The following is a 26,447-nucleotide window of genomic DNA, read 5'->3' on the forward strand; positions in this document are numbered from 1 at the left end:
AATAAGCACAAGCTTAAGTTATCACGACTATTAAATTGTGACAACTTTTATAGCATACTCCATACCTGTGTTGTATTCTTTCGTGTCTTCTTTGTCTTTCGTGCCCTCCTGTAAGCGCAAAACATATCGTTATGTCACACAGGCATATTTATACAGCCTGTATGGAATGTTGTCTGGACATGCAAGAGGAAGGAAGATGGTACAAGCTGTGAAGGCAAGCTTATTTAAAAAATAATTGTAAGAAATGGAGAAACAAAGACATGGAAGCAGAAAATTAAAAAGTAAAGCAAAACAAGGTCATGATTATTCAACGACTTTGAAACTGGAAAGCAAACAGAGAAAAAAATAGTAAATCATTTCTGGATGCTACAGCTGTCTCATGGGCACAGAATGAACAGTTATGCTGAGCTACAGTGTTAATAAATGAATTACAGGAGAGATACTCATAAACTCAAAACTCTCTTGGGTGTAAGCAAGGTGCACCTAAACACCCGTCCCCACACTTTCTTTCCTTCGGCAACTAAACTAAACTCCACTCTTCTTCTTCTACTCCATGCTCCTGCCATTCCTTCACCCCCGCCCATTTGCTCAGCCCCTACACTCCTCCTCCTCCTCCTCCTCCTTCCTCCTCTCTAAGAACAGAACACCATGCACTGGGCAAACAGATGGCTTGTCCGTAGAGATAGGGAGGCTTGTTGGGAGGCAGGTCCACTGAAATCAAATGCTGCTCCTAAATGCTCACCCGCACACACAGCGCACACACATAGACTGGCACAAAACTCACTGCTACACATGCTCATATTGCCATGCTCTCTCTTACACACACACACACACACACACCCACTCTCTCACTCACACACTGAGAAGAACAAACAATCTCCTGGGCTGCGAGAGCAAACCTCTCATTGTCTACTTGTATTGATTCGACTCACTCTCATCACACTACCTTGCCTGTTATCTGCCATCTCTAAGCACACGCTGCCATTGTGACTAGACGTGTCATCACTAATGTAACTACTACGGACTACATTACCACTAATGTTGAGCAAAGACATTTCTGGCTTGAAGGTGAATTCAAGTCTAACTATATTAAAAGATTATTTGAGAAGGGAGACATGAGCGAAGAACTGGCAATCTGAAAGGAAGAGAAAAGCAAACAAAGCATACAGAAAAGAAAGAGCAAACAAAGGAAAAAAATAGCATTTCTTCTCCAGCGAAGCAGGAAATATGCCAAATTCCACAAAGAGAATGAGATACAGAAAGGAATTGAGCAATGATGTGCTAACATTTTAAAAAGAACTCTCTCTGAAATAAGGGTAATATCCCCATTAACCCCCAATTCCTTCTTGCAAAAACTCCTAGCTTGCTCCCACCACATCACTTGCCACTTCCTACCCTCCATCACCTCTCAAACCACTTCGGTGTGTGCGTGTATAGAAACAGGGTGATGCTGCCCCCTGGATACTTATCTCCACTGTTAGAACTTTTATCTGAGTGGAGTAGCAGTGCCCAGAGAGCAGCCTGTGCCCTGGAGCTGAGCCAGGCTCTGGTACACTTACCTCAGGCAAGGTGGAGGGCTCTGGGCCCTCAGGGGCCTCTTCAACTTCCATGTCCAATCTCTCTGAGTGCAGCAGGGGTGCCCCAGCCCTCAGACCGGGGGCCTCCAGGGGCCGAAGCTCAGAGGGGTGCAGTGGTGTGGGTGGAGTGGGTGGGCAGTATGCTGATGTTGATGTTGTTGATGATGATGATGATGGCGGTAGTGGTGATGATGATGGTGGAAGATGAGGAGGAAGAAGAGGAAGAGGAGGAGGAGAGGAGCCAGCCCCCTGTTTGTTATGAATAGTGGCCCCCGTGGCCCCTGGCCGAAGCGTGCTGCAGTAGTTGTTGGAGTAGAGCCCTGAGGAGCACAGGAAACGAGTCTCACCCACCCACTCACGTACAACTGCAACTCTGCAAGCAGCTGGCCACCAGAACACAACGGGAGAGAGTGGGCAGGGGGGCACACAGAGGCTGCCAGTGCTACACTATCAAACACTATGCAGAGGGGGAGGAAGAAAAACTCTGAAGTTTCACTTTCCACCAGCCAAGGGGAAAGGGTTAGGGCTTCTCTTCTCTCTTTCTCTCTCTTTTTTTTCTTTCGCTCCTCTGCTCTCCTTCTCCTTCCACCCACATGCGTGCGCAGAGGATGGCAGCGGGTGTGTGTTTTGTGAGTGTGTATGTGCCATGTTGTGTGAGTAAAATGCATATAAGGAGAGGGCTTGAGGATCCTCTGTAGCGTGGAAGGAGATTGTTTTGGAGAGGAGCCATCTTGCAGCTCAAGTGAAGATTTTTTTTTTTGTGCACGCAGGGTAAAGGACGACTACATCGACCATGTAAGATGTTTACCAGCAACAAGTTAAGACACGCTGGATAAAATTTCAATTTTTTTCACAGAACCTTTAGCTTTCCACAACTATTCACACAGAGCCTTTTTTCTGCTACATTAATATCACCATTAGCTGGTACTGAGAGCGCATTTCTTTTTTTCTCTCTTTCTTCGCTTTGATTAATAGTGTGTATTAATCAAAGCATAATGTATCGCAAGATTCTCTAGACAGTGCGTGTACGCATGCAAGCGTGTGCAAATGTGGGCAGCATTTTGGGGAATGTCTCCAGAGTTATGCAGTGGGTTAGCCATTCATTGCCCTCCTCTGCACAACGGACAGAATCACACAACCATGAGGCTCGGCCGTGGATGGATTCCTGGAATGTTAAACTACCGCACCCGACACTCCCCACTCCCACTCACTGAGAACACACACAAATGCTTAACTCCCCATTTCTTCTTCCCCACCCCATCAGTGACAGGGGAAACAGCATTAACAGCGAAGAGGAAGTAGAGACCGAGAGTAAACGGATGAGATACAGGTGAAAGGGATTAGCTCATTAACAAATGGTGTTCTGGCAGTAGACGGTTCTCAGGAAAGGGCTTTCATGGAATAGTTAATCAGTTTTGGTTCAAGCCTCTTGCAGAAATGCAACATGTAACTGAATATATTACAGTGTCGTATCACTGAGTTTAATATTTCAGTTGTGTCTGGCAAGCTTTAAAGTATGCAAATAGCAGTCAGCTGACTGCCTGCACAGCGGCAAGAAAAAAGAAAGACAAGAAAAAAGTAAAATAATTGCATTACTTAAACATGGCTCAATAGGAACTAACATACAATCGTCATCCCTTTCTTTCACCTGCCATCCCAATGGAGTCTGTACTTATTACATCTGTTTAGGCTTTAGGGAAGCAATTACTGGAAGGTGACTGACCAAGGTTACTAATTAACTAAAAAGCTCTGTAAGTTTGTTAGGCGAAAATAGCAAGATTGGATTGGATTTTACCTCTCTGTAACCTCACGGAAAAATGCTTAATGACACATGGCTAGTCATAACCTTTGGACAGTGTTGTTTACTTTTTATTATTTGAAAAACTATATGAACAAAAGACCGTGCAGGTTCGGGTTCATGGCAGCTTTGTGCACATCCGCGTATTAGATCCCTCCACTTGCAGGTAAGAACTGTTGAATCCAAAAAAGTTGATATATAAAGTAGACTCAATTTGAAAATCCAAGTCTGGATTAGATTCATTTCCATCTGCTTTTTGAATTAACCCTCACTGTTCTTCCTTTACAGTTGCAGTACCAAAAAAAAGAGAGAGAGAGCCAGAAGACAAGCTATATAGGATCCATTTGTTAAATTTGGAACAAAATTTGTGTCACAATCATAAATAAATTTTGAAAATCTCTTGGCAGTAGCTGTGGAATGAATGGTAGCTAGTGCACAGAGGTGAGTCAATTTTTAAAAGTAGATGTGAATTGATGAGAGCTGGCAATGGAGGGAAAAGTTCAATAATGTCAGTATAATCTCTATAGTTAATTGGATGTTCCTAACATCCTGTACATGGTGGCAGTGTGGGCAGGTGTGCAGGGATGGTTTTGCAAAATCCATTGTCTGGAATTGACTCTCTGACGCACAGAGGGGTAGTGGGGCCAAATCCCATTGATCTTAATTGGATTTTGGAGGTTGATTGACATACACACTGATTCCACTGTATTTTGGCATGTGGTCCGTGACCCATGCAAAGGATAGCAAAAAGAGAAGCTGTGCATTTTAATTCCATGTCCTGTCAACAAGATGGGGGTCGAATCAGTTTGACTTGCTACATACAGAGAGAGATATTTCCAGTATGATCTTATTTTTGGATGCGTGGATGTTTAGCAGAAACCCGGTTTATTAAATCGTCAGTTATGTCGGGGGAAAAAAAAGAATGAGAGAAAGAGGAACAAGATGAAAGGGTGTGGGAGGTGGTAGCTCTATGTCAAGGCCTTTTGCTTATATGCAAGCCTCTCTGGAATTGGGACAGGTGACCTTGCTCTGCCTCCTCCGCGCCTAGATCAATACTTTCCCACTATTTTAGACCAACATGCTTTGATGCTCCACAGCTGAAGTAAAAGAGGGGGGGAAGAGACAAGAGTGAGACAAATATGGAGGAACTGCAAGAGCTGGCCAAAAGGGGAGGGAGTGAGGGAGAGTGTGAGGGATGAGTGTTAAGGAGGGGTGAAGGAGAAATAGATGGAGGAAAGGAGGGACGGATAGCGTGAGGGGGAGTACAGGAGGGAAAAAGGACAGGAAGGATGTTAAGATGGGTTGAAGGAGAAGCGGGAGGAGAACAAGAGGAGGGGAGGGGAAAGGGCTGAATGGAAGGAGGGAGGCAGGGAGCAGTGATCTGTCAAACCAGGCAGACTTATCCTCCGCCCAGTAATCTGAGGTACAGTGTTTGTTTATTTTCTGTCCTCATTTAGACACAGGGACAGACCTGGGGAGGGAGGGGAGGATGTTGGCCATCTCGACAGGCCCATTTCCCCAACCCCTATTGTGTAGGGAATAGAAAATAGGGTTTGGCTAACCAAAACCCTCCCTGAGGTTTCTTTGGTGACAACTAAAATACAGATATAGTGCTCATTCAATGTGTTTTTTTTTCCATGCACAGAGCAAATGATTAACATTCTCTGAATTCTCCAAATCCCCTATTCATATAGTCAAGGCTGAGTGTATCTGTAAAGTCTGAGTGTGTATCAGAAAGCCTCTTCTTCTCTTTTCTGAGGCTTGTGAGGCTGTCTATCTGTGCTGTGACAGCATCCGATTCTCCTCTTTAAGCCAACAGAAACATCTCAATCCCACACACTTAACACTGACACAAAAGGAACGATGTGATGTGGCGTGCATGTGCGAGCGCGTGCAACTGCGAATGTGTGTTTTGGTCTATTAAGTCTTGGCCCTGTCTTTTATTTTGTAGGTGAGTGGGGCTCAACTGAAAAGACATGACAGAGTTGTACCCTTCCTTTGCTTTTCTTCCGCTCACAAAAACAGGCAGAACTCGGGACAAAAGATCCAATTACTAGACTGTAAAAGCTAAAGAAACAAACACACGAGTTGAATACACACATGCGCGCGCACACAAATGTGCCCACGCGGACGTGGACTCAAGCAAATGCATGCTCACACTGGGACACACACACACACACACACACACACACACACACACACACACACACACACACACACAGTTTAACACCCTCATTGAAGGCAGAAAAAACTGACAGAACAAAGAAAAAAAAATCTCTTGTTAACACAGACAAATTAAGCACCAATGCGGCCGCTTATTGATCTATTATTGATATGATTAGGAAATGATTTATTACAGTGTAACAGGAAAAATTCTGTGATTTAAGAGCTTATTTTACTAATTTTAGCTGAGCATATCAGATTTTAAAGAGAAGAATAATTATTGGTTGCTCGGTCGTGCACAGATATATAACAAGAAGCAAAGATTTGTAGCGAACAAATAGGTGAAGATCACCTTTTTATTGCTTGCTGTAATTGTGTTCTTTGTTTATGACATTTGGTGAGTTTGGATGTATTTGTTCATTTTGAAAGACCTTCTAACAGCTTGCAGAGATTTATATATTGTAGTTGGAGCAATTCGGTAAGTAAATATCTGAACAGTTGCTGCTGCACTGTTGTGTTATTTTGCTGCGGTGAAATACAGCCGTAGACCCACTGATACCCACAAAGAAACTGTCACATAAAACCAAACAAATTTTCTCGAGACAGCACGAGCGATCCCAGCAAAATGTTCTCTCACTGAGTCACTGCTGACTAGTCATCACTGGCATTACCACACAAACTGGTTACACACTCAAGTGGCACCACATACGCACACACACACGCGTGCACCAATATGCACACACAATTGCACACACAGGGATTCAGAGTTATCCAGATAACAGTGGCTGATGAGGGAAAGTACTACAACAGAGGAGGCGCATGCCAGAAGCAGTCACGCCTATATGTTTTATGTATCGCAGGTGACTACGTAAGCAGGTAGTCAAAGATAAAGTAGTAGAAAATTTGTGTATGTCTAAGTTATATTGAGGTGTGTGTGTGTGTGTGTGTATGTGTATAACAATCAGGGTGAGTGCAGTGTTAGTAAATAGTGACTTACAAGACAGGGAGTGTCCTCCTTTGGGCAGGTACTCATACAACAAGGGGTTATCATCTCCCATCATCTCAGCCCGCAGTGACAGCAGGCTGTTCTTACTCATCAGCGCTGCCTTCAGATTGGCTACAGATGAGATTGTTCCACCCCCGGCTCCTCCCCCGGCCTCCTCCAATTCGTTGGTGCCCAGGAAGCTGGGCTCTGTGGCAAGAGGCTCTTCCTGTTTGAGGAAGAAGTCGAGGCGTTCGCCACGGCTGTCTGAGCTGTTGGGTTCAGTCACGTCTGCCCCTGAATAGAGATGAAGTAACAGAAGACGGGTGAGGTTCTTGTGTCCTTATACAACTAAAAATGAGTGACATTAAAATGCTATTCAAGCTCAAGCTGGTGTTTTAAATCACTGAAGCACTGTTTTAATATATTTGAGGGATTATATGTTTCTCTATAGGATGAAAATTCCATCACTTTTGACACTGTGAAGCATCTCCAAAGGGGATAAACAGCGATGGCCAAACTACAAAAAACAAGAAAAAAAGTTGACACTTTTAGGTTTCACCTGACAGTGATAACAGCCTGAGTGAAAGCACAAAAAAACACCATATTAAACCAATCCTTTCAACCCTCTCAGCCAAGTCATCGTTTACACCCAGTGTTTTTGGTAGCGACTACCAACACGTCACCACTCTGATTCATCCCTCGCTCTCCTCGACTCCCTAACATACCTCATCATCGCCAGTCAACAAAAATACAGAGAGATCATAAAGAGACAGTGTGAGACCGAATGGCAGACACAGACGTGATCCATGTGTGCGCGCGTGTTTATGCGCTATGCCTGTGAGCGTGTGTGCTTGTGTGTGTGTGTGTGTGTGTGCGCGTGTGTGCATTTAGCCATCAGACTCGTTGAAAGCAGAGAGAAGCTGTCAGCAGTAGACATGTCGCTGGAGGTTCCACTGTAGATCTACAAGACTGTCAGACCACACTGCTGACGACAGCTCTGCTCAGCACACACACACACGCAAACAAAAACACACACAAATACAGACACAAACACACTTTTATTACCTCCTAATTGACATTTAGCTGATGACAGGTTGCTTTCTCCAACAAAGAAGTAGACAAAAATACACACCAGGCACATCACTGGCTTAGAGTCTTTGAAAGAATGGCTTGTCTACATCTAAAACAAACACAGAGACTTCTGAGAGCTAATGCAGACTTGAGTCTTGCCTTAAGGAGAGGGGTGTGTGTACATAATTATGTGTGACTGTTCTGGACAGAAACCTTCTGACATCCTAATATATAAGTTTACCGTTGCACAGCGCCCATGCAGCGACAGCTGAAATCACACTCAGAGCTAATGGGGAATAAACAGAGTGAGGACAGTAACTAGGGTGATGCGGGGGCACTGAGAACAGAAACGGGTGGGGAAGCAAAAGAGGAAAGAAAACATGAAAAAATTTAATGGAAGCAAGAAAACAAAATAGCCCTATTGTTCATTTTAACTACAGTTGGGCAGTGTTAAGTGTTTCCTGTGCAGCCTGGTGGCCGTCTGCTGCAGGGGAGTCAAGGTGACAAAGACAGTAGTTTGGCTCCACGTCTGGAATACCGATGGGTATACAGCTTTTTCTCAGCTTACTAGGTCAATGCTGACCACCCTCTCTCTCTCCCTCTCTCACACACAGACACAGGGAAACTGTCAGTCATTTTTCATGCTCGGGATAGATAAATGATCCCAGATCAGATGGATGGATACACGTTCTGTATGCATGGCTGCACATATAGATCTGAAAGGTGTAGAGAGATATGAGTGAGATATTGAGGATGGGCCGCCTCAGATGAGAGTGATATACATACGAAGTAATCAGTAGTCATCAAACGGCTAGCTAACGTATCACAAGATATTAAAAAAAATAAGGGTAGGGGGAGTAAAGAGGGAAAAAAAGAGGAGGCATGGGCAGCGTAGAAAGAGATAAAGGAATAAAAAAGGCAAGGGAGTGTAAAAGCGGGGGTGTTGAGCTGTGGAGGAAGCACAGATGATACACACAAGACACACATGCGTGCATCCACGCACACCCCCGTCCCTCCCGCACACACACACAAAGTTAATTAAGGAGGGGGTGTAGGGGTTGGCGCACAGGGCATGAGGTGCAGGAATTCATTAGAGCTCTGCCCCCTCCTTCAGTGGGCAGCCCAGCAGCCACAGGAGTCAATCAATAACATAGATCTGCTGTTGGCCAACAACAGCACACACACACACACACTTGCACAAATACACACATATATGGAGAAAGAAGAGGCAGACAAATGGAAGGAGAGAGGGAAAAGAGGGTCATCTCTGACCCCTATCTCCTTCCACTCATCTGTTCATTGGGTGAGTGAATGACCCCAGAACGGTTTCCCAGCATCCCCTTAGACACGTGCATCTACAGATGGAACATATCCGCACTCCTCACAGTCATACAGTAACAATCCTTCAGTCACACATTGTAGATTGAATGGAAGGGTTATGGAAGAGTGATTGCTTCATGGTCTCCTTGCAGATGCCGGTCTAACTTCTGTCTTGCACAGAAAAATGTGTGAAATGAATTTTTGTATTTGATGCATTAGTGAGCCACTTTCCCTTGCCTGCAACATGCAGTGCCATATCCTGTTTTTCTGAGGATATACCCACATATCCGGGACTAAGCGGGAGATATTAGAAATTAGTATTCAGCTGATCGCAAACAGGCTTCCTCGCTAAATAATCGCAATATACGGTATAATCCGCCTTTACTTATGTAAGCTTTATCGGGCCTGCGTAGATGCTGTCTTACTTAAACCTCATCCTGTTCTTACAGATAAAATCATTTACCACACCAGAACCAGTCGCACCTAATCCCATGCGCGCAGCTTATGGATTTCATCATACATGTGCCGGGTTTGGTTGAGGATTTGTAGATACACATATTGTGGTATCTTTCAAAGGCAATAGGTTTATCCCGAGTTTTAGAGACACTGTGGTTACATCATTCCTTTGTGCACATATGCTGAGTGTTAACGTACCGGTTGTCATGAGGCAACCTATGAATTTCAATGGCGTGGAATATGGCTTTGAACTGCGTGGTCAGATACAAAAAAAAACAATAGCATTTTCCTCGTCTTTTTTTTCCCCCTCCTCTTTTCTTCTGCCTTTACAGTGCAGCGGTCTCTATACAGTGAAGGGAATTTTCATTTTCCCCTTCATAAAAGAGTCCGAATAATTTAGATTTCTGCTCTCTGAAGAGATCTTCCGTTTAATTTGGTTGCCATGGTAGCCGGGCACCCTTGGCTTCAACATTTATGCTAAATAAAACCCCCTTTTAAAAAGAGAGACACATATGTGGAAATGGTGGGTTCTCTTTGTTCATGTGTGTGTTTTGGGTGCGTGTGCGCGCGCATGAGCGATGCTGCAAGCTATGCAGGGGCTTGAGTGGGAAAAAGCAAAGGAGGAATAAGACTTGCCTTGGAAATAAAATAGGTGTGCGCTGAACTATACTTCAAATGTGTTATGAGGAATCCTGAATTTATCATCCATTGAGCGAGTTACGGCTAATGGATAGAAGATAGAGTTTTATGCGCTGTGGTTGGAGGCTGCACTGTATCTAAGTGATATGTGTGTGTGTGTTTCACAAGGGGAGTTGTGTTACTAGAGAGCACGCTTTGACGCAGTAAAAAGGAGGAGAGAGAAGGCCTGAAAAGGGAGGGAAGGGTCGGGTGACCCAGTTTGACCTCTGATCTTCTGTTCTGATTGTGTGTGTGCGGGCGGGTGTTTGTGTGTGTTTCGCGCTACAAATGCCTCCCTCTTCTCTAAATGAAGCCTGACACTGTTTTGGGAGGGAGTTTCCATTTTCCAAATATAAAGATTCTAATAGATTTAAAAAAAAAAAAAAAAGAAAGAAAGAAAAAAAGGCACAAAACTCCCCCCAAAAAGATTTCTACAGGTTTCGCACTCAAGCGCACATGACCTGGCTAATGATGGACACGCTCCTTCAACACCTCGAGTCACAAACACACACTCACATAACTCACCCCGCCTTCAAATCAACAGAGACAGTAACCAAACACAATGGAGAGAAAAAGTCCAGGGTGGTTAAGCAACGAGTTACTGAGGCTTGACGACCACAAGAGAGCTGTCAGAGAAGAAAGTAGGGCTTGTGTGCATGTTTGAGTATGAGAGAGCGCAAACAAAGGAGAAAGACTCTCTCAATGTGTATCTCTCCATGCATATATGTGCGCATGTGTGCGTGAGAGACAGCGGAGGATACAGAAAGAAGCCTTGCCCCAAGTCGGCCCGGTTAATGGCTTGACCAGCCTGAGGTTGAAAAGGACAAGGCATTACAAGAGCCGTGTTGCTCACAAGACTGTGAGCAACACGCGCGCCGCCGTCACAGCGTCAAGCTTCCAAATGAGAAAATGAAAGTCTCTCCTTCACCTTTTATTACAAACAGTTTCGTACGCTGAACCTGTGATTAGTGCCTGTTTGTCCTCGAGTGGACAAAGAGGGGAGGGAAGGTGGAACTTGCTTCCTCAGCATGCCAGAGTTTGAGAGGGTAAAAAAGTAATTTCAGCTAAGAAGGGGGAGTGAGGCACTAAAACAGCTCAAGAATTCAGAGGCAATTTAAAAAGCAGTGTGGGAGAGGAGAATGAAAAAAATGCTGGGTTAAAAAGGAGGGAGGATGGAAAGTAAAAGAGGTTGTTATCCTCTCTCTCTCTCTCTCTCTCTCTCTCGCTGTTGCTTTCTTTCTCTGTTGTTTTTAGGGACTAGCCGGGCCACAACCTCCAGGAGAGATAGGGAAGGATGGGTGGGTGGGTGGGTGGTGGTGGGGAGGTGGATAGGGAGGGCAAGCATAAATCAAGCAGTGCCTGAAGGCTTTAGAGGAGGGAGGGACAGAGGGAAGAAAGTGGTAAAGGACAGGAGAGAGAAAGAGAGAGAGAGAGTGAGATGATGGTGCTGGTAGTGATGGTGGTACTGCTGGGGGCTCGGAGGAAAAAGAGAGAGTGTGGGTGGAGGGGAGGAGAGGAGAAAAGAGAAGAGGAGCACAACGATTGCAAGAGTGGTGGGGTGAGAGGTGGACGGTGGGGTGATGGAGCGTGGGTGGGTGGGTGAGTGAAGGGGAAGCGAGGAGAGGTGAGGGGGAGGTTACAGAGGCTCCGGGAGGGAGGGTTGGGTGGTGACGGTGGGGGCGAACGAGCGAGTGTGAGAGTAGGCTACGGAAAGCCAGCTAAATTTGAAAACGCTTGCCTTTCTCTGTGCTTTTGCCCGTGTCTACATGAAGACGGCAATGCTAAACAACCACAAGATGCAAGCATGTGGGCAGAATTAATCAGGATGTGATCTCACGTAATCTGGCTACGGTGCAATATCTGGCCACGGTTAACCTCCTCAAGTGTTTTTCCAGTGCATTTGTATTCACGAGGGGGATATACGTGTATTTCTAGGTAGGATTTATCCCTTTTTAAAATGGCGGTCACACTTCAAAGCAGTGCAGCACAATTCATCGACACATCCGTAGGCCCACCTACCCGCAGGTGTCAAGCTAACAGCTAACACTTCGGCCAGCCTCTTTTGCACTTATTCTCGCTTACCGTTTCCTTTCTGTGGCTTACGTGTTATATAAATATCACTGAGCTGAGCATTGTAGATCACATCATTCAACAGGGAGTGACTTAAGAAGAATAAGCTGTCCAAATGAGAACAGTTGGATTTGCTTGATCCTTAATGGATCAGTGCTCTAAGTTCCAAGAAGTTCTCAGACTAAATATTCAGATTGGTTGCTCGTTAGCGTCCATATGGGAGGTTTAGCTCGTACCTTCTGAAGCCTCCCATGTAAGTTGTGGCAGTGGCACAAACACAAATGAGTCTCAGCCAGGTCCTCTTAAGTGTCACTTTTACTCGCAGTTTGATTTTCTTCTTGAGGTTGATAATGGAGCTTGATGAATGATGTAGTTAGTGTTAGGAAAATGTCATGGTTGAATTGCAAACTTTTGCAATGCCAAACACACATAGGGCAGGGCTCCATGCTCTGTTTCTTAGGTGCCACGTTTTTCTACGTATACAAGTGACAACCCTGGCATGCATTTTATATCTACTTAGTCACATGCTTCCCTTTAAAATGGAAATGACCTTGTCTGTCATTTAATACACTTTCTTTAAACACACTAAATATATTTGTACCTTTAACTTCTGCCTCGCACCTGTCTGCTCTTTTGTGGACCAATCTGTATTCTGACAGAATAGATTCAATAAAAAAAATGTCAGAACACAGCATACGAGCAGCACTTTTTTTGTAATGACCTGATGTCCCTTTTCCTGCCCTTTTAAATGCTGGTATGCACAGGACTTTCATCCACCAGTAAAAGCATAATGGAAAGTATGTGAACCACTAGTATCAGAGATTTCTAATGACATACAGGTAAAAGGTAGCGTCAGTTCAGTCAAACAATCCCAGCTGGTGGAGGATATCATTGTCAGCTGACATGGGGTTATGGCTCAGCTGATATCCTTCTACACATCCAATTAGAAAATCTCATTTAGGCCATGCTGTTTAGGCTTGCTTTTGTTGCTGTCTCCAAGCCGCTTTGCAACCCACCCCCTCTCCTGTAACTCCTTTGATCTTGTTTCAGACTTAAAGTCGGTTCTGTGATGCGGTCTTGCTGCCAGCATTCTCGCCTCACGCTTTCTACATATGCACCTGAAAACAGAGCTTTATAGTTAAATATGAATGAATACAGATAGAAATACGAATTTTCTTTTGACTACAGTGGTCATGACCGAATACATTTTTACACGTCCGGTTAAACGCTGTAAGGCTCAAAAGGCAATTTTCTGTTGATTTGAATGCTCACCATAGTGGAGTTTCGTTTCATTTATAATTCTAAAAGGCTGAATTCTGAAGCATTTTGATGAGCCTTTATCGTTAATTTGCTTTTGTAAAACTACTGGCTTGAAGGACCTCTGTGTGTACAGAAGGCCTAACTAAGTATTCACATCTGACTCATCTTTGATGGTCTGTGATCACTGTTCTTTTTTTTACTTGGCTAATTTTTGGACAGTAGAAAGAGAAAAATATCTAAATTAGAAAAAGAAATTGTATCTTAAAGACGGCTGTGTATGCCTCTTTCCTTAACACAAGTCAGTGAGGCACAGTTCTGTTAAGGCCAGTGGACTAGAGATCTATTTTTCTACAGTTTAAGTGTTTGAGCGTGGACAGAGATCTTCACAAAATGCCACAAAGCAGTTGTTTATCCACACTGTCAAAATTAGCTGTGGACGTAGTCTGAGTGAATGACTGAAGGAAGGGAGGGAAAGAAGAGCGGGTGAGTGCGTGGGGGATGGAGGATTGCAGGGCTCAAGGTAATCTGGGGAGTTAATGCAGCTTAGAGGGACTGAGAGGAGTGGGAGGGAGGTAGAGAGAGGGAGAGAGGGGGAGTGATGGCAGAGAGAGAGAGAGAGAGAGAGAGGGAATATAAAAATAATAGGGTCAGCAGGGAAAGAGAGGGAGAGAGAAATAAATGAAGATATATCAGAAACAAAAAAGCCAAAGCAACTGAGGGGGTAGACAAAAAAGAGAGAGAGAGAGAGCGGGGAGTGTACAAGCTGGTGAGATAGGGAAAGAGAGAGAGCGATCCGAGTAAGTGCGTGAGATAAAGAGTGGGCTAATGAAAGGTAGGGTGAGGCTGAGTGAGTTGGCGGGCAGGAGGGAAGTCGACAGAGAGAGAACGAAAGAGAGCGGGGGAGAGGTCTGCATGGGGAAAGAATGCTGGGTGGGGAAGGAAGGCAGACACGCAGGGCTTTGTGCTAAGAGCAAAAAGAGAGAGCGAGATCGAGAGATTGAGAAAGAGTGAGAGGTTATGTCTTGGATTTATACATGGGAGAGGACCCGGCTCCAATGCCCCCGTCCAGCCCAGTCAGGGTTGTATTTTGAAGGGTGAGTTGGGACACGGAGATATTGAGAGGAGGGATAATGGAAAGTGGAGGAGGAAAATGACAAACACTCAGGGTGGGGATGGTATAGCCTGTGGGTTACTGGTGTGTGGGTTAACACAATATTTGACTCACACTGACCAACAGAAAAGCTCGAGTCTAACTATCCAGCCGGTATAATCTTTTTACTTCTCGGTGGAAATAAATTTAAGACAAGTTTAAGAAGCAAACAAAGTTGGCAAATGTCAAAAATATTTCCAGCTGGACATCCTGGAGCAGGTTGTGGAACTATAAATGAGATAAATGGCATATTAATGTCCACATATTCAAGAGAGTTCAGTGGTGAGGAAAAATGGTATATTATATTTTCTTAAAAATATCTCACCTTTCCACAAACTCACCACATAGTTGTGATGGAAGTTTCTGGAACTGATTACAGATACCACTGCCTACTTACCTACTTAAAATTACAACAATATGATTATTTCATTTCATTTCAGAAACAATTAGTCATGAAACCAATAATTCAAAACACCTGATTAACGAAAAATCATTAATAAATCATTTGCACTGGACCCAAGTGTACAGAGACTCTTATTTAATGTTTTTAGATTTCTTCAAATTTAGCACTCGGTTGTGTGCAGACAATTGCATTTAAATTCATTTGGTTAATGTTTTATATCCAAAGAACGGCAGCTCGAATGCTCCCACCAAGTGACTGCCTGACAAATGTGCAAACACACAACACAACACATGCACTGCAGTCATACAATACAGTCACAACAGGTGAGCGGGGAGCGGGCGACCAGAACAAAAGTTACTCCACAACCCACCAGTGTCACTGTGCTCCATCCACACAGGAACACTTCACAAAGTGGGAAGCATAGGGAGTTACATGTACTCTGGAGAGCATTAGCTTGCTGTGGAGCTGCCCAGTGACCAGAGAGGCTATTGCCCCTCTTCCCTTCTCTCTGCTCATCTCTCCCATCTCATAACATTAAGACTGTGCCTCTGTGCTTGTATCCTTGGCAACCTGCCTCCAACAATGGAGGCAGAGAGCTCTGGCCTCAGCATGGGAGGAGTATGGTGCCATGGAGAGGAAAAAGCAAGGGCGAGGAAGATAGAGGGAGATGGAAAGCTGGCACGGTGACTGCAGAGAAAGGGAGAGTGAGGGAATCACTGTTTGGCTCATATACAGACATACGAATGAAAATGAAGGAACAGAGCAAAGGGTTAAACAGGAGAAGGAAGCGCAACAGATGAGCTATATATGAGCATATACACCTGTGCTAGCTGCAAGCTTGGTGCTAGTGGATCAGGGGGGATCTGTGTCACTCCTGAGCTGATAAAAGCTAGATGGATCTCAAGATCAATCACGACAGATCTGGACCTTGAACCTCGCACTACTCCACGAGCCTGTCAGCAGTCTGAAAACCAAAATCGACGATTATCTGTCCTAATGCAGCTCTGAATTGTGGTGCTGTAACCAGCGTGGAGCTGATTACACACTAACTGTGCAAATCCAAGTTTGGCTTTCCAAGTATCAACTTGTATTTTTATACTTGACTCAAAATTTTGCTAATCCATATAAGTGATTCATATGTTTGCTAACCTTAGACTCATTAAAAGCTTTTCAAACCAGATTGTGAAAAAAGGAAAAAAAAAGGGGATTTAGTACTAATATTTGTCTGCAAAGACAAAATTTGCTGGGGTTGTTCTGCAGGGGAAATCACAAGGGACGACATGGGAACGACCGCAACAGCAGAATCCCCACAGCTTGTTCCCTCTATGATACAAATATAAGGGATAAGAAGTGTAAAAATCACACTGCATGGACGGAGGGGAAAACCAGAGCAAGGGACGCCTGCATAAAGAGGACTGTGTTCATTTCTCTTCCCCCACTGCACCCGAGCTGAGCCATTGAGATTAATTGCTTATGATCAAATCAGCAGAAGCTGTGCAAATTAAAGAGCCCCCACCCCACCCCAGCCCAGCCCCCCACCCGCACTACCCTCCTCCCTCACCTCCAAAACATCTCCCACCCATCCCCGTGCCAGACCCAGTGGACACTGCGCGTGATGAGCTGCAGAGCTTATTCGAGGCTACAAACGTGTCATTTCCTCTTTCCCCAGAGAGGAACAGAGAGCAAGGAAAGGCCTTCAAATGGAGCAAGGGTCGGTCAAGTAGCGCAGACTATGTGCGCGCACAAATACATGTTCAGCTGTACGCACAGCCTCGTACAGAGACACATGCACGCGCACACATGCACACACTGAGTCAGTACCCCAAGCAGAACTGCTGATATCTCACCCCACTTCTCAAAAGCGCTTCTCTCCCTGCTTCTCCCTCGCTCTCTCTTTCTCATTAAGAAGCCATTAGAGGAAAGGGCAGCGTGAGACCACATGACCTCTTCCTAACCCCTGTAACCCACCCTTGAAAGGGAGGGAGGGAGGAATAAAGCGAGGGGGGAGAGAGAAAGGGGGCAAAATATATAAACAGAGTTGGACAGCAGAAGAAGGACACAAAAGAGTGGAATGAATAAAAAGAGAGGTGAGCAGTGAGAGATGAGACAAAGAAACCCCACTGCAACAGAGTGATAGGTAAGTGGCAGAAATACCTGAAAATCTGTGAGAGGTCAATTTGACTTAATATTTGGCCATACAGTAAGCTTTTATAGTGATTTTGGTGTTTTTCGGCTTCTATTAAAGCAATCCTAAGAGTGATGCAAGACATAATCTGAACTTGTGTTTGCATTGCAAAACAGGGACATTATGTCACTGTACCACCAGATCTTTTTCACTTGTTCTAGTAAAACATTTTACGCTCACTGTGAGATGATTAGACATGCTGTTTGCACCGGGCTCAGTGGAAGGATGGAGAAAGATAGAGGAGGTATGTATGAGTCAGAATGGAAGAGAGAGGTAAAGAGGTGTGTGTGATAAGTATGTAGTGATTTTAGAAGAAGGGGATAATTTGGGAGTGGAGGGGAAGACGGCTAGGCTGCTTCCTTAGTCGGACACAGGAATGTGGAGCGGGCGGATCCCAATGTGTGTGTGTGTCTTTGTGTACGCATGCATTTGTGCTAGACAGGAATCCCTAACCCCCACAGACTTCGGCTCCACTTATCAAGGTCTAAACAGAGGGGTATGAAGGGGGAGAGAGGGAAGAAGGGTCTGGGTGTCCTCCGCTATCAAATCTACCTCTCACCCCCGTTGCTCGCTTTCTTCTTTCCTGTACAGCACACAGACACACACACACACACACATCTACAAAGACACACAAAACTAAACCTTGAAGTTGGATGTCTCTGAGGCTAGATAAACTCCGGGAAGGCCAAACAGTCTAACCACACAGAGGGGAAAAGAAAAAAAAAAGCCAGGGTCACAATTACATTTCCACCATATACAAACTTTTCTCTATCTCTTTGTGCCCTCCTCAAACACATGCTCACTTACATATTTACCACCATGTTCCACTGCCTAATTTCTCATTCACTCTGACTTTATCAGAGAGGTTTAACCTTTTTTTTATGGTCACTCAGGCGAGGTGTAGTGTCAACTGGGGGATTTGATGAAGGGAAAAAAAAGATACGGGTACAGTTGCTGGGGCCCACCTGAAACAAGCCCGTGACCCAATTCAGATTCAGATTTACTGACATATAAGAAAGAAGGTTTTGGGGGTGGGGCAGAAAAAAAGATAGAGAGGAGATTAAGTGGATCAGATGAAGTTATTGTTTGCATGCTGCTGCTGGAGCATGAGGGTAGCGAGGAGGAAAAAGTTGCGAGGCGAGAGGCAGAGGAAGGTGGAAACAATGAGGAGTGTGGGCAGGCAGGTGATCTGGGGCAAAGGGGTTGGGGAAGAGTGGGAGACAACGGGAACAAAAGGAGACTGTGGCCTCCTTTTATCAAACTATGTTAAGGGACAGCAAGGCACAGAGGATACAGAGACCTGGAGTCCTGACGTCAATTCTGGGCTAACCGCTGTTCTAACAGGAGAAATATGTCGCCGTAAGTTCGTCAGAGAAAAACCCATCGATGTTACACAGAAAGGCAATGCTAATACAAAAATAATGAATATAGACACTTGGGAAAGGAAAGACTGGCCTGTGTTTGTAACCTCTGACAAACCACCAACAGTGTGACATCACTTGTTTTTTTTCTCTCTGCAGCTTTTCCCTGATGTGTGTTTACATGTGAAAGAAGTCACACAGCAACTAAAAGCAGGCCATTTATAGGCCCTGCTGCTCTTTTATAACAATATATTATATTGCATTTATTGTAACTGAGTGAGAAAATTTAGAAATGAACATTTTAGTATGAATTATGAATCATGTTGGGTATTTTTTATGGCGCTAGCACTGATTTGTGTTTAGAAATGTAATAGCACATGTGTTATCATCATGGGATGATTATATGAATTGTATTGAATAGTGGAGTGTAAAATCAGGAGGAACTGCTTTCAAACTGCAGTGAGGCAAGGCAAGAGGAGTTTTTTTTTTATATGCAGTGGGGCAAAAAAGTATTTAGTCAGCCACCGATTGTGCAAGTTCCCCCACCTAAAATGATGACAGAGGGCAGTAATTTGCACCAGAGGTACACTTCAACTGTGAGAGACAGAATGTGAAAAAAAATCCATGAATTCACATGGTAGGATTTGTAAAGAATTTATTCGTAAATTAGGGTGGAAAATAAGTATTTGGTCACCTCAAACAAGGAAAACCTCTGGCTCTCACAGACCTGTAACGTCTTCTGTAAGAAGCTTTTCTGTCCCCCACTCGTTACCTGTATGAATGGCACCTGTTTGAACTCATCATCTGTATAAAAGACACCTGTCCACAGCCTCAAACAGTCAGACTCCAAACTCCGCCATGGCCAAGACCAAAGAGCTTTCGAAGGACACCAGGAAAAGTATTGTAGACCTGCACCAGACTGGGAAGAGTGAATCTACAATAGGCAAGCAGCTTGGTGTGAAAAAATCAACTGTGGGAGCAATCATCAGAAAATGGAAGACATACAAGACCACTGATAATCTCCCTCGATCTGGGGCTCCACGCAAGATCTCATCCCGTGGGGTCAAAATGATCATGAGAACGGTGAGCAAAGATCCCAGAACCACACGGGGGGACCTGGTGAATGACCTGCAGAGAGCTGGGACCAAAGTAACAAAGGTCACCATCAGTAACACACTACAACGGCAGGGAATCAAATCCCGCAGTGCCAGACGTGTTCCGCTGCTGAAGCCAGTGCATGTCCAGGCCCGTCTGAAGTTTGCCAGAGAGCACATGGATGATACAGCAGAGGATTGGGAGAATGTCATGTGGTCAGATGAAACCAAAGTAGAACTTTTTGGTATAAACTCAACTCGTCGTGTTTGGAGGAAGAAGAATACTGAGTTGCATCCCAAGAACACCATACCTACTGTGAAGCATGGGGGTGGAAACATCATGCTATGGGGCTGTTTTTCTGCCAAGGGGACAGGACGACTGATCCGTGTTAAGGACAGAATGAATGGGGCCATGTATCGTGAGATTTTGAGCCAAAACCTCCTTCCATCAGTGAGAACTTTGAAGATGAAACGAGGCTGGGTCTTCCAACATGACAATGATCCAAAACACACCGCCCGGGCAACAAAGGAGTGGCTCCGTAAGAAGCATTTGAAAGTCCTGGAGTGGCCTAGCCAGTCTCCAGACCTCAACCCCATAGAAAATCTGTGGCGGGAGTTGAAAGTCCGTGTTGCTCGGCGACAGCCCCAAAACATCACTGCTCTCGAGAAGATCTGCATGGAGGAATGGGCCAAAATACCAGCTACTGTGTGTGCAAACCTGGTAAAGACCTATAGTAAACGTTTGACCTCTGTTATTGCCAACAAAGGTTATGTTACAAAGTATTGACTTGTATTTTTGTTATTGACCAAATACTTATTTTCCACCCTGATTTACGAATAAATTCTTTACAAATCCTACCATGTGGATTCATGGATTTTTTTTTCACATTCTGTCTCTCACAGTTGAAGTGTACCTCTGGTGCAAATTACTGACCTCTGTCATCATTTTAGGTGGGGGAACTTGCACAATCGGTGGCTGACTAAATACTTTTTTGCCCCACTGTAGCACCTTTCAAACACTACAGCAATTCAAGCAAGTACAAGATTTTAATAAAAAAAAACCTTTATTACAAAAGGTATCATTGAATTATTTGCATTATTACAAATGTGACTATGCACTAGCATTTCTTCTTGCTTTTTTAAACTTTTGGAACCTAACCTGGAAATTCTGGTTTTACACAAGCAAACAAACTGACACAGATCCTGCTGATGAGGAGGAAGTTTAACCCACAGCTCTGCCTTTATTTGAAGCCCATGTACTCAATCTGAAACCACACACACACACACACACACACACACACACACACACACACATGGCCGCGCACACACACACAAACGCACGGCACAAGAAGTGGCTGTAGCTCCAGTGTACGAGATGAATGAAAACAGAAGTGACAGCGTAAATTGACAGGATGGTTAAAAAAGGTCCAAACAGACGGAGGGAAGGAGGGATAGAGGAGAGAAGAAGGGGAAGAATATTTGTGAAGGACAGATAGTGGCTTCCAGGACTGTTTTCAACAACGTCACTGTAACTATCAAACCCAAAAAGAACCGCACACAAACACACACACGTACACAGCCCAAGCCATAATTGTCCCCTGTGGTGATTTTGGCCTCTCCCTCCTAGTTTCTCATTGCTGTTGGCCAACTCTTCTGTATCTTTAACACTTTCTTTTTTCCTTTTTTTTTTTTTTTTTTTTTTGAAAGAAAGGCAGAGGGGTGGGAGGTGGGGGGTGTCACAAGAGAAGGAAAGAGGGATGAAGGAGAAAGAAAGGTCTAAAGGAAGGAGGTGTAGAGGGGTGTGACAGCGGAAAGGGGGAATGAAGGGAAGGAGGGAAAAAGAGAGAATGAATGTGTAAGAGGAAGGGAGACTTTGCCCTCCAGCGGGAACACTCCCACGATTGTGTGTGTGTGTGTGTGTGTTTGTGCGTGTGCACGCTTGAGTGTTTGTGTGCGAGTTGTGTCACAGCCAAACCGACACACCCACAGGCTGTAGACCTCTATATCCTGTTCGGGTTGTCCGTTTGTCCAAACATCATGCCCTCCTCCCCCTCCTCTTCCTCATCGCTCCCCTTTTCTAACTGGTCGGACAGGGGTAGAGGCTGCTGAGGGAGTGGGTACAGTAAATAGAACAAAGCCACCTTTCTAAAATAAACAGACTGGGAAAGAGGAACTTCACATTGACTGAAAATGAGAGAGAAAGAGAGCGCATGCATTTGACTTGATGAACTTACTGTAAAGTACTTTATTTTAAGGTTAAACTCTTTCCTAAAGTTGCAGCTTCTGCTTCTACATGTCCGTCACTATGTCGGCGTACGTGTTTGCCCCTCTTTCGCTCTCCCCCACACTTCAGTATCAGTATCCTCCCTGCTTGTGCTTGACTAACTCTTGGTAATTTTTGGGTACCATGTCACACACCATGAGCTAGCAGTGTTATCCAGGCTCACTGACTACAAGGACCATTACTGGATATCAGATCACTGGAGGAGGGAGGCATCCTAGCGCACATCACATCACATCTCATGTGTCTAAATCAGGCGCTTTGTCATGGATCCTCCATCAAAGAGTGGAAGCAGGAGCAATCACTCATGTGTAAAACCAATTTGTTTTTAACATTAAATTGCAAGTTAACAAGTTAATTACAAGTGAAATTATAGTTTGTCATGTTTCTTACGCAGTTTTGTCCTGTGCCTGGCCTTCTGCACAGCAGCACCTTGAACTTATTCAAATGGAGCATTTCATGTGTGAAAAAATGTTACCGTATAAGGAGAATGGATTTACAGTAAATAAGTTCCTATTGTGGCAAATTAGGATCAGAAGTTCCCAAATTTAATTTTAACTGTAACACTATGACCCTGTCAGTTATCTTGCAACACCTTGAGCAATTCTGAAACCTGTGCAGAATGATGGGCATGTTCTGCACACCCAGGCATGATACAGGGCAACTTACTTCTTACTCATTCTATCATCATTATTGATAATCCATCAAAAAGAAATGCCTTTAAATCCACTTAGAAATCACAGGACCAAAGTGCATTAAAAACCACACGGCTATGTGTGTCTTCACCACAGACATCCACGTGTGCACTTCAAAGTGTAGCTGCTAACTGCTAATAAACCGTTACATTGCATCAATTTCCCAGTAAATAATGAGTAAATAAATGCAGCCCACATTTAACTTTACACAATACCCACCTTCTGTGCTGCCTACCTTCTATCGAGCATAACAAAGAGTCAAAATCCAGTTGTAGTAACGTTCTTTCATGTTGTGCTTTCATTATCTTGATATTTTTTGTCTTTTGTCTCTCTCTCTCTCAGACACACACACATGCACACACTCACTCACAGACACACACACGCACGGGCGCGCACAGCAATGTGTCTGAGTAGTTAAAATGAGATAAGGTAAGTGATAGGTAAGCAAAAATAGAATGGTTATAGTGAGGTGTGCTTGCAAGGCAAATACTATTTAAAAAATCGTGTTTGACACAGATTTTGGTATTATTGATTTTTTTAGGCACCGAACAAGTAGAGTAAAACAAGCTGTATGCGGTCATTGATATGAAAGGAAAAACGCGTCTCCAAAAGTCAACAGGAAAGCAAAGACAAATCAGTAATCGTCTTCTTTTTTAAAAGATGAACCTGAGCGTTAGAACAAATAACTGATAACTGAGAGTATAACAAATGTGTCGTCATGTCTAACTTCATAGGTGTGTGTTTTTGATCCGCAACCACAGACGTTAAATTTATCTTCCAAAGAAGTTTGAAGAGTTGCGTGTGGATGTGCCGGGGCCATGTTTTAGCTGTGGGGGTACTGCTATGAATGTTTAACCACAGAAACCTCTTGACCCACCCACCCCTGCATCGTGCCAACAGGACATCCTGTCAGGATGCATTCTGGGTAGTTTAATTCTGAGACCTGTGTGATCAATGCCAAGATGTTTGTGTGTGGTGCGTGTGTGTGTTGGGGGGGTCTATTTGGCCACATTTTGAAGTGAGATGTTGGGATTATACTACAGAACATTTTAGAAGACATTTCCAGCTGCTGCGTGTATGCGTTTACATACCCGCGCTTTAGTGGGTGAGAGTCTACAGGTTGTGTGTGGGCTGTGGTTGACTAAAGCACACGCGCTGGCACGACCCAAGTTCACTCAAGGTGGGATGGCTAATCTTTAACCCCCCCTCAGCCAATCTCCAACAACACACACACACACATACGCAAACTATATCCTTCCCTTCTTCTTCTTCTTCTCCTCCACCCAGCAATCCTTCTCTGGATTGTTCCAGGGGCAGGAGGTAGAGAGGTGGGGGGTGCTGACGTTCTGGAAAAAAGCCACGGTCAGGAGTGGGGAGGGGGCAGCTTCCTGTCCAAAATGGTTCTTTTAAAGCCAGAGAAGTATAAATAGAGCAGGTGTCAGTATTGAGAACTCAGAGAGAGAGAGAGAGAGAGAGTGCTGTGAGAGAAAAAGACAGACAGCAAGAGTGTGAAAAATTGTGTGAACGCGTGTGTGTGTGTGTGTGTGTGTGTGTGTGTGTGTGTGTGTGTGTGTGGGGTGTGATGCCGTGGTGGAGTAGGAGAAGGGGCTTTTAGCTGGTGGACTGCCCGTAATGTCCAGCAGGATGTGAGGTCATATGACAAAGAGGGCTGGTGGGCGGTGAGAAACGATTGGTTACCACAGTGATAATGGAACTTTTTTTCTTTTTAAATTTAGTGGGGACTGAAAAGGAGATGGAAAGAGCAAAAGGGGAAAAAAGAGTATTGCAGTGTTCTGTCACAACTCCCCAGAGAACATAAAAGACCATACAAGGGGGCAAATGAGTTTGTGTATGTGTGGTAGCAAAGGACAAAAAGGGGAAGGAGAGGATGGAGGGGAGAAGGGGGAAACTGAAGGAGGTGGGGTGAACAGGCCGTAGAAGTCAATAGGATGGGAGGAAAGGTCCAAAATCAGCTATGCAGTCAGAGAGGACAAAGCAGCAGAGCAAACAGAGGGTGGAGGAGACAGAAAGAGGCATAGAGAGAGGTCTGCAGTACAAAGGCGCAGAGAGACACAACTGATAATAGAATGACGGCGGAAAAAATGAGAAAGATGAACCAGGAGGCACGAGAAAAAGTGAACTGGAGTGAGTGAAAAAGTGAATCGGGGGGATTGACAAGAGAGGCCTCAACATGATGTAGTTATCTAACCCGTCATGTGTCAAACACTAAGCCATGAAGAAAGGGGTTAAAAATTAAGTCTACACAGTCTAAAATATTAAATCTATTTTGGTTTTTAATGAAGGAGGAGTGAATTAGGGACGAAATATGAGAGTAGATTATTAAACCATGAGCGAGGAGATGGGAGAGGAAAAAGTGGAGAGGTGTTCGAAGGGTGTGGGGGTTGAAATCTGTTCATGGTGTTTTAAATATTAAACCTATTTCAAGTTTAATGAAGTGCAAATACTATGGGGAGAGTCTTAACTGGAATACAGAGAGGAAGGGGGCGAAAGGGGGATCCGATTCATTATTTCAAGTGTTCACCTTTAGACTGCCGAGACTTGGGGAGAGGAGCGCAGGGAGACGAAGAGGGAAAAAAAATTAGAGAAAGTTTATGCGGAAGTGCAAAGTAGAGGGCAATTTTGAGAGCACCTGTCTGCGGGCCCCCGAGTGGCTCCAGGAGGCTCCGGAGCACGAGAGGATGAAAATGTGAACTCGAGGACGCCAAAACACGCAGCACCAACTGCAACGCTTAAGAGCTCGCGCGAATAAACAGGATGAGTTTCTATGGAAAAACGATTTCACTCTTTTTAGTGCATCTTTGTGGGTATATGTGTGAGCGAATGTGAATAAGTGGTTTAGGAGGGGAACTCTGAGGCCACAGAGCAGAGAGGAAGAGAGTCAGATAAAGATGTTGGATTTCAAAAAAGATTCTCGATGTAATCAATGTGCAACAGCTAGAGGGAAATGGAAAGAACAGCCCACGTGTGATTGAACTGTTCACGTCTACATAATCAGATGCTCTAAGCTGTGTGTATGTGAGCGTGTATATCACACCGGCCATTGCCAAAATCCCCCAAGCTGCCACTAAAGGTCACTGTGTGTGTGTGTGTGTTTTAATACCAGCAAAAACACACGCAAAAAGTATTTCCAGTGCCGTTATTATGTGGGATAAAGATCAAGTTTGTGTTTGCCCCAAGTATAAAAGCAGCAAGAATTTTTTTTTTAAATCAATCGTTAACTCGTGTTTTCAGCAGCTCTGGCTTCTTCTCAGTCTGAGGGGGCAGGTTCAGAAGAAAGGGTGACGTCTGCCTCCAAAATGTCATATCCACCAACCAAAGAAGTGACTCCTACTTTAATAAAATAAGTAAAATGAGCACAGACGGCACATAATGTCTCAAAATGACACTCATATAGTCACAACTTAGCCGTCTTCCTGATATCTGGCGATATCTATAAATACTGTATGAGATTGTGTGTAGTGTGCACAATCTTACGTTTCATGAGTTGCCAAGAATATTATCGCTCATATGCACATTTGAGGTTCACTTTCATGGTTAATAAAAAAATATTTAATATTGTTTAATCAAACGAACTGCACTTAAGTAGCAGCTCTACAGTCTTGTGGACCACTCATAGCCGCATCCACTAACACACTGACACATCGAGGGCAGCCAGGGCTGGGGTTGAGTTTCTTGCCCAGGGACACTTTGACATGCGGACTAGAGGAGCCGGGGATTGAGCTACCGGCCCAAGATTAGCAGACTACCAACTTTACCTCCTTTAAACACAGCTACCACATTCATCAAATTGATTAACTGATTGCACACCCTGCGTGGATTACACAAAGAGAGGCTGACTCAAGGCCCCACAGAAGAATATACTAAACTGATTAAAAAACA

General features: G+C 44.4%; 1 protein-coding gene across 5 annotated transcripts in view; it reads right to left on the bottom strand.

Annotated features, from left to right (window-relative positions):
- The window catches only part of zbtb46 (zinc finger and BTB domain containing 46), a 63,737-nt gene that overhangs the window by 9,324 nt on the left and 27,966 nt on the right, over positions 1–26,447 (bottom strand). For 4 of the 5 annotated variants that reach the window (XM_085259817.1, XM_085259815.1, XM_085259814.1 and 1 more), the window contains exons 4-6: positions 6,536–6,817; positions 1,560–1,897; positions 66–108 (exon numbers count right to left, since the gene is read on the bottom strand). In XM_085259817.1, the coding sequence (XP_085115943.1) occupies positions 66–108; positions 1,560–1,897; positions 6,536–6,817 (663 nt within the window). The remainder of the gene's footprint in view (positions 1–65; positions 109–1,559; positions 1,898–6,535; positions 6,818–26,447) is intronic. The other variant, XM_085259816.1, reaches the window with a different exon arrangement.

The sequence above is a fragment of the Mchenga conophoros genome, linkage group LG20 (assembly GCF_057382185.1).
Source record: "Mchenga conophoros isolate Kocher_MC1m ecotype Shallow Benthic linkage group LG20, M_conophoros_male_GT1.1, whole genome shotgun sequence".
NCBI classification, from domain to species: Eukaryota; Metazoa; Chordata; class Actinopteri; order Cichliformes; family Cichlidae; genus Mchenga; species Mchenga conophoros.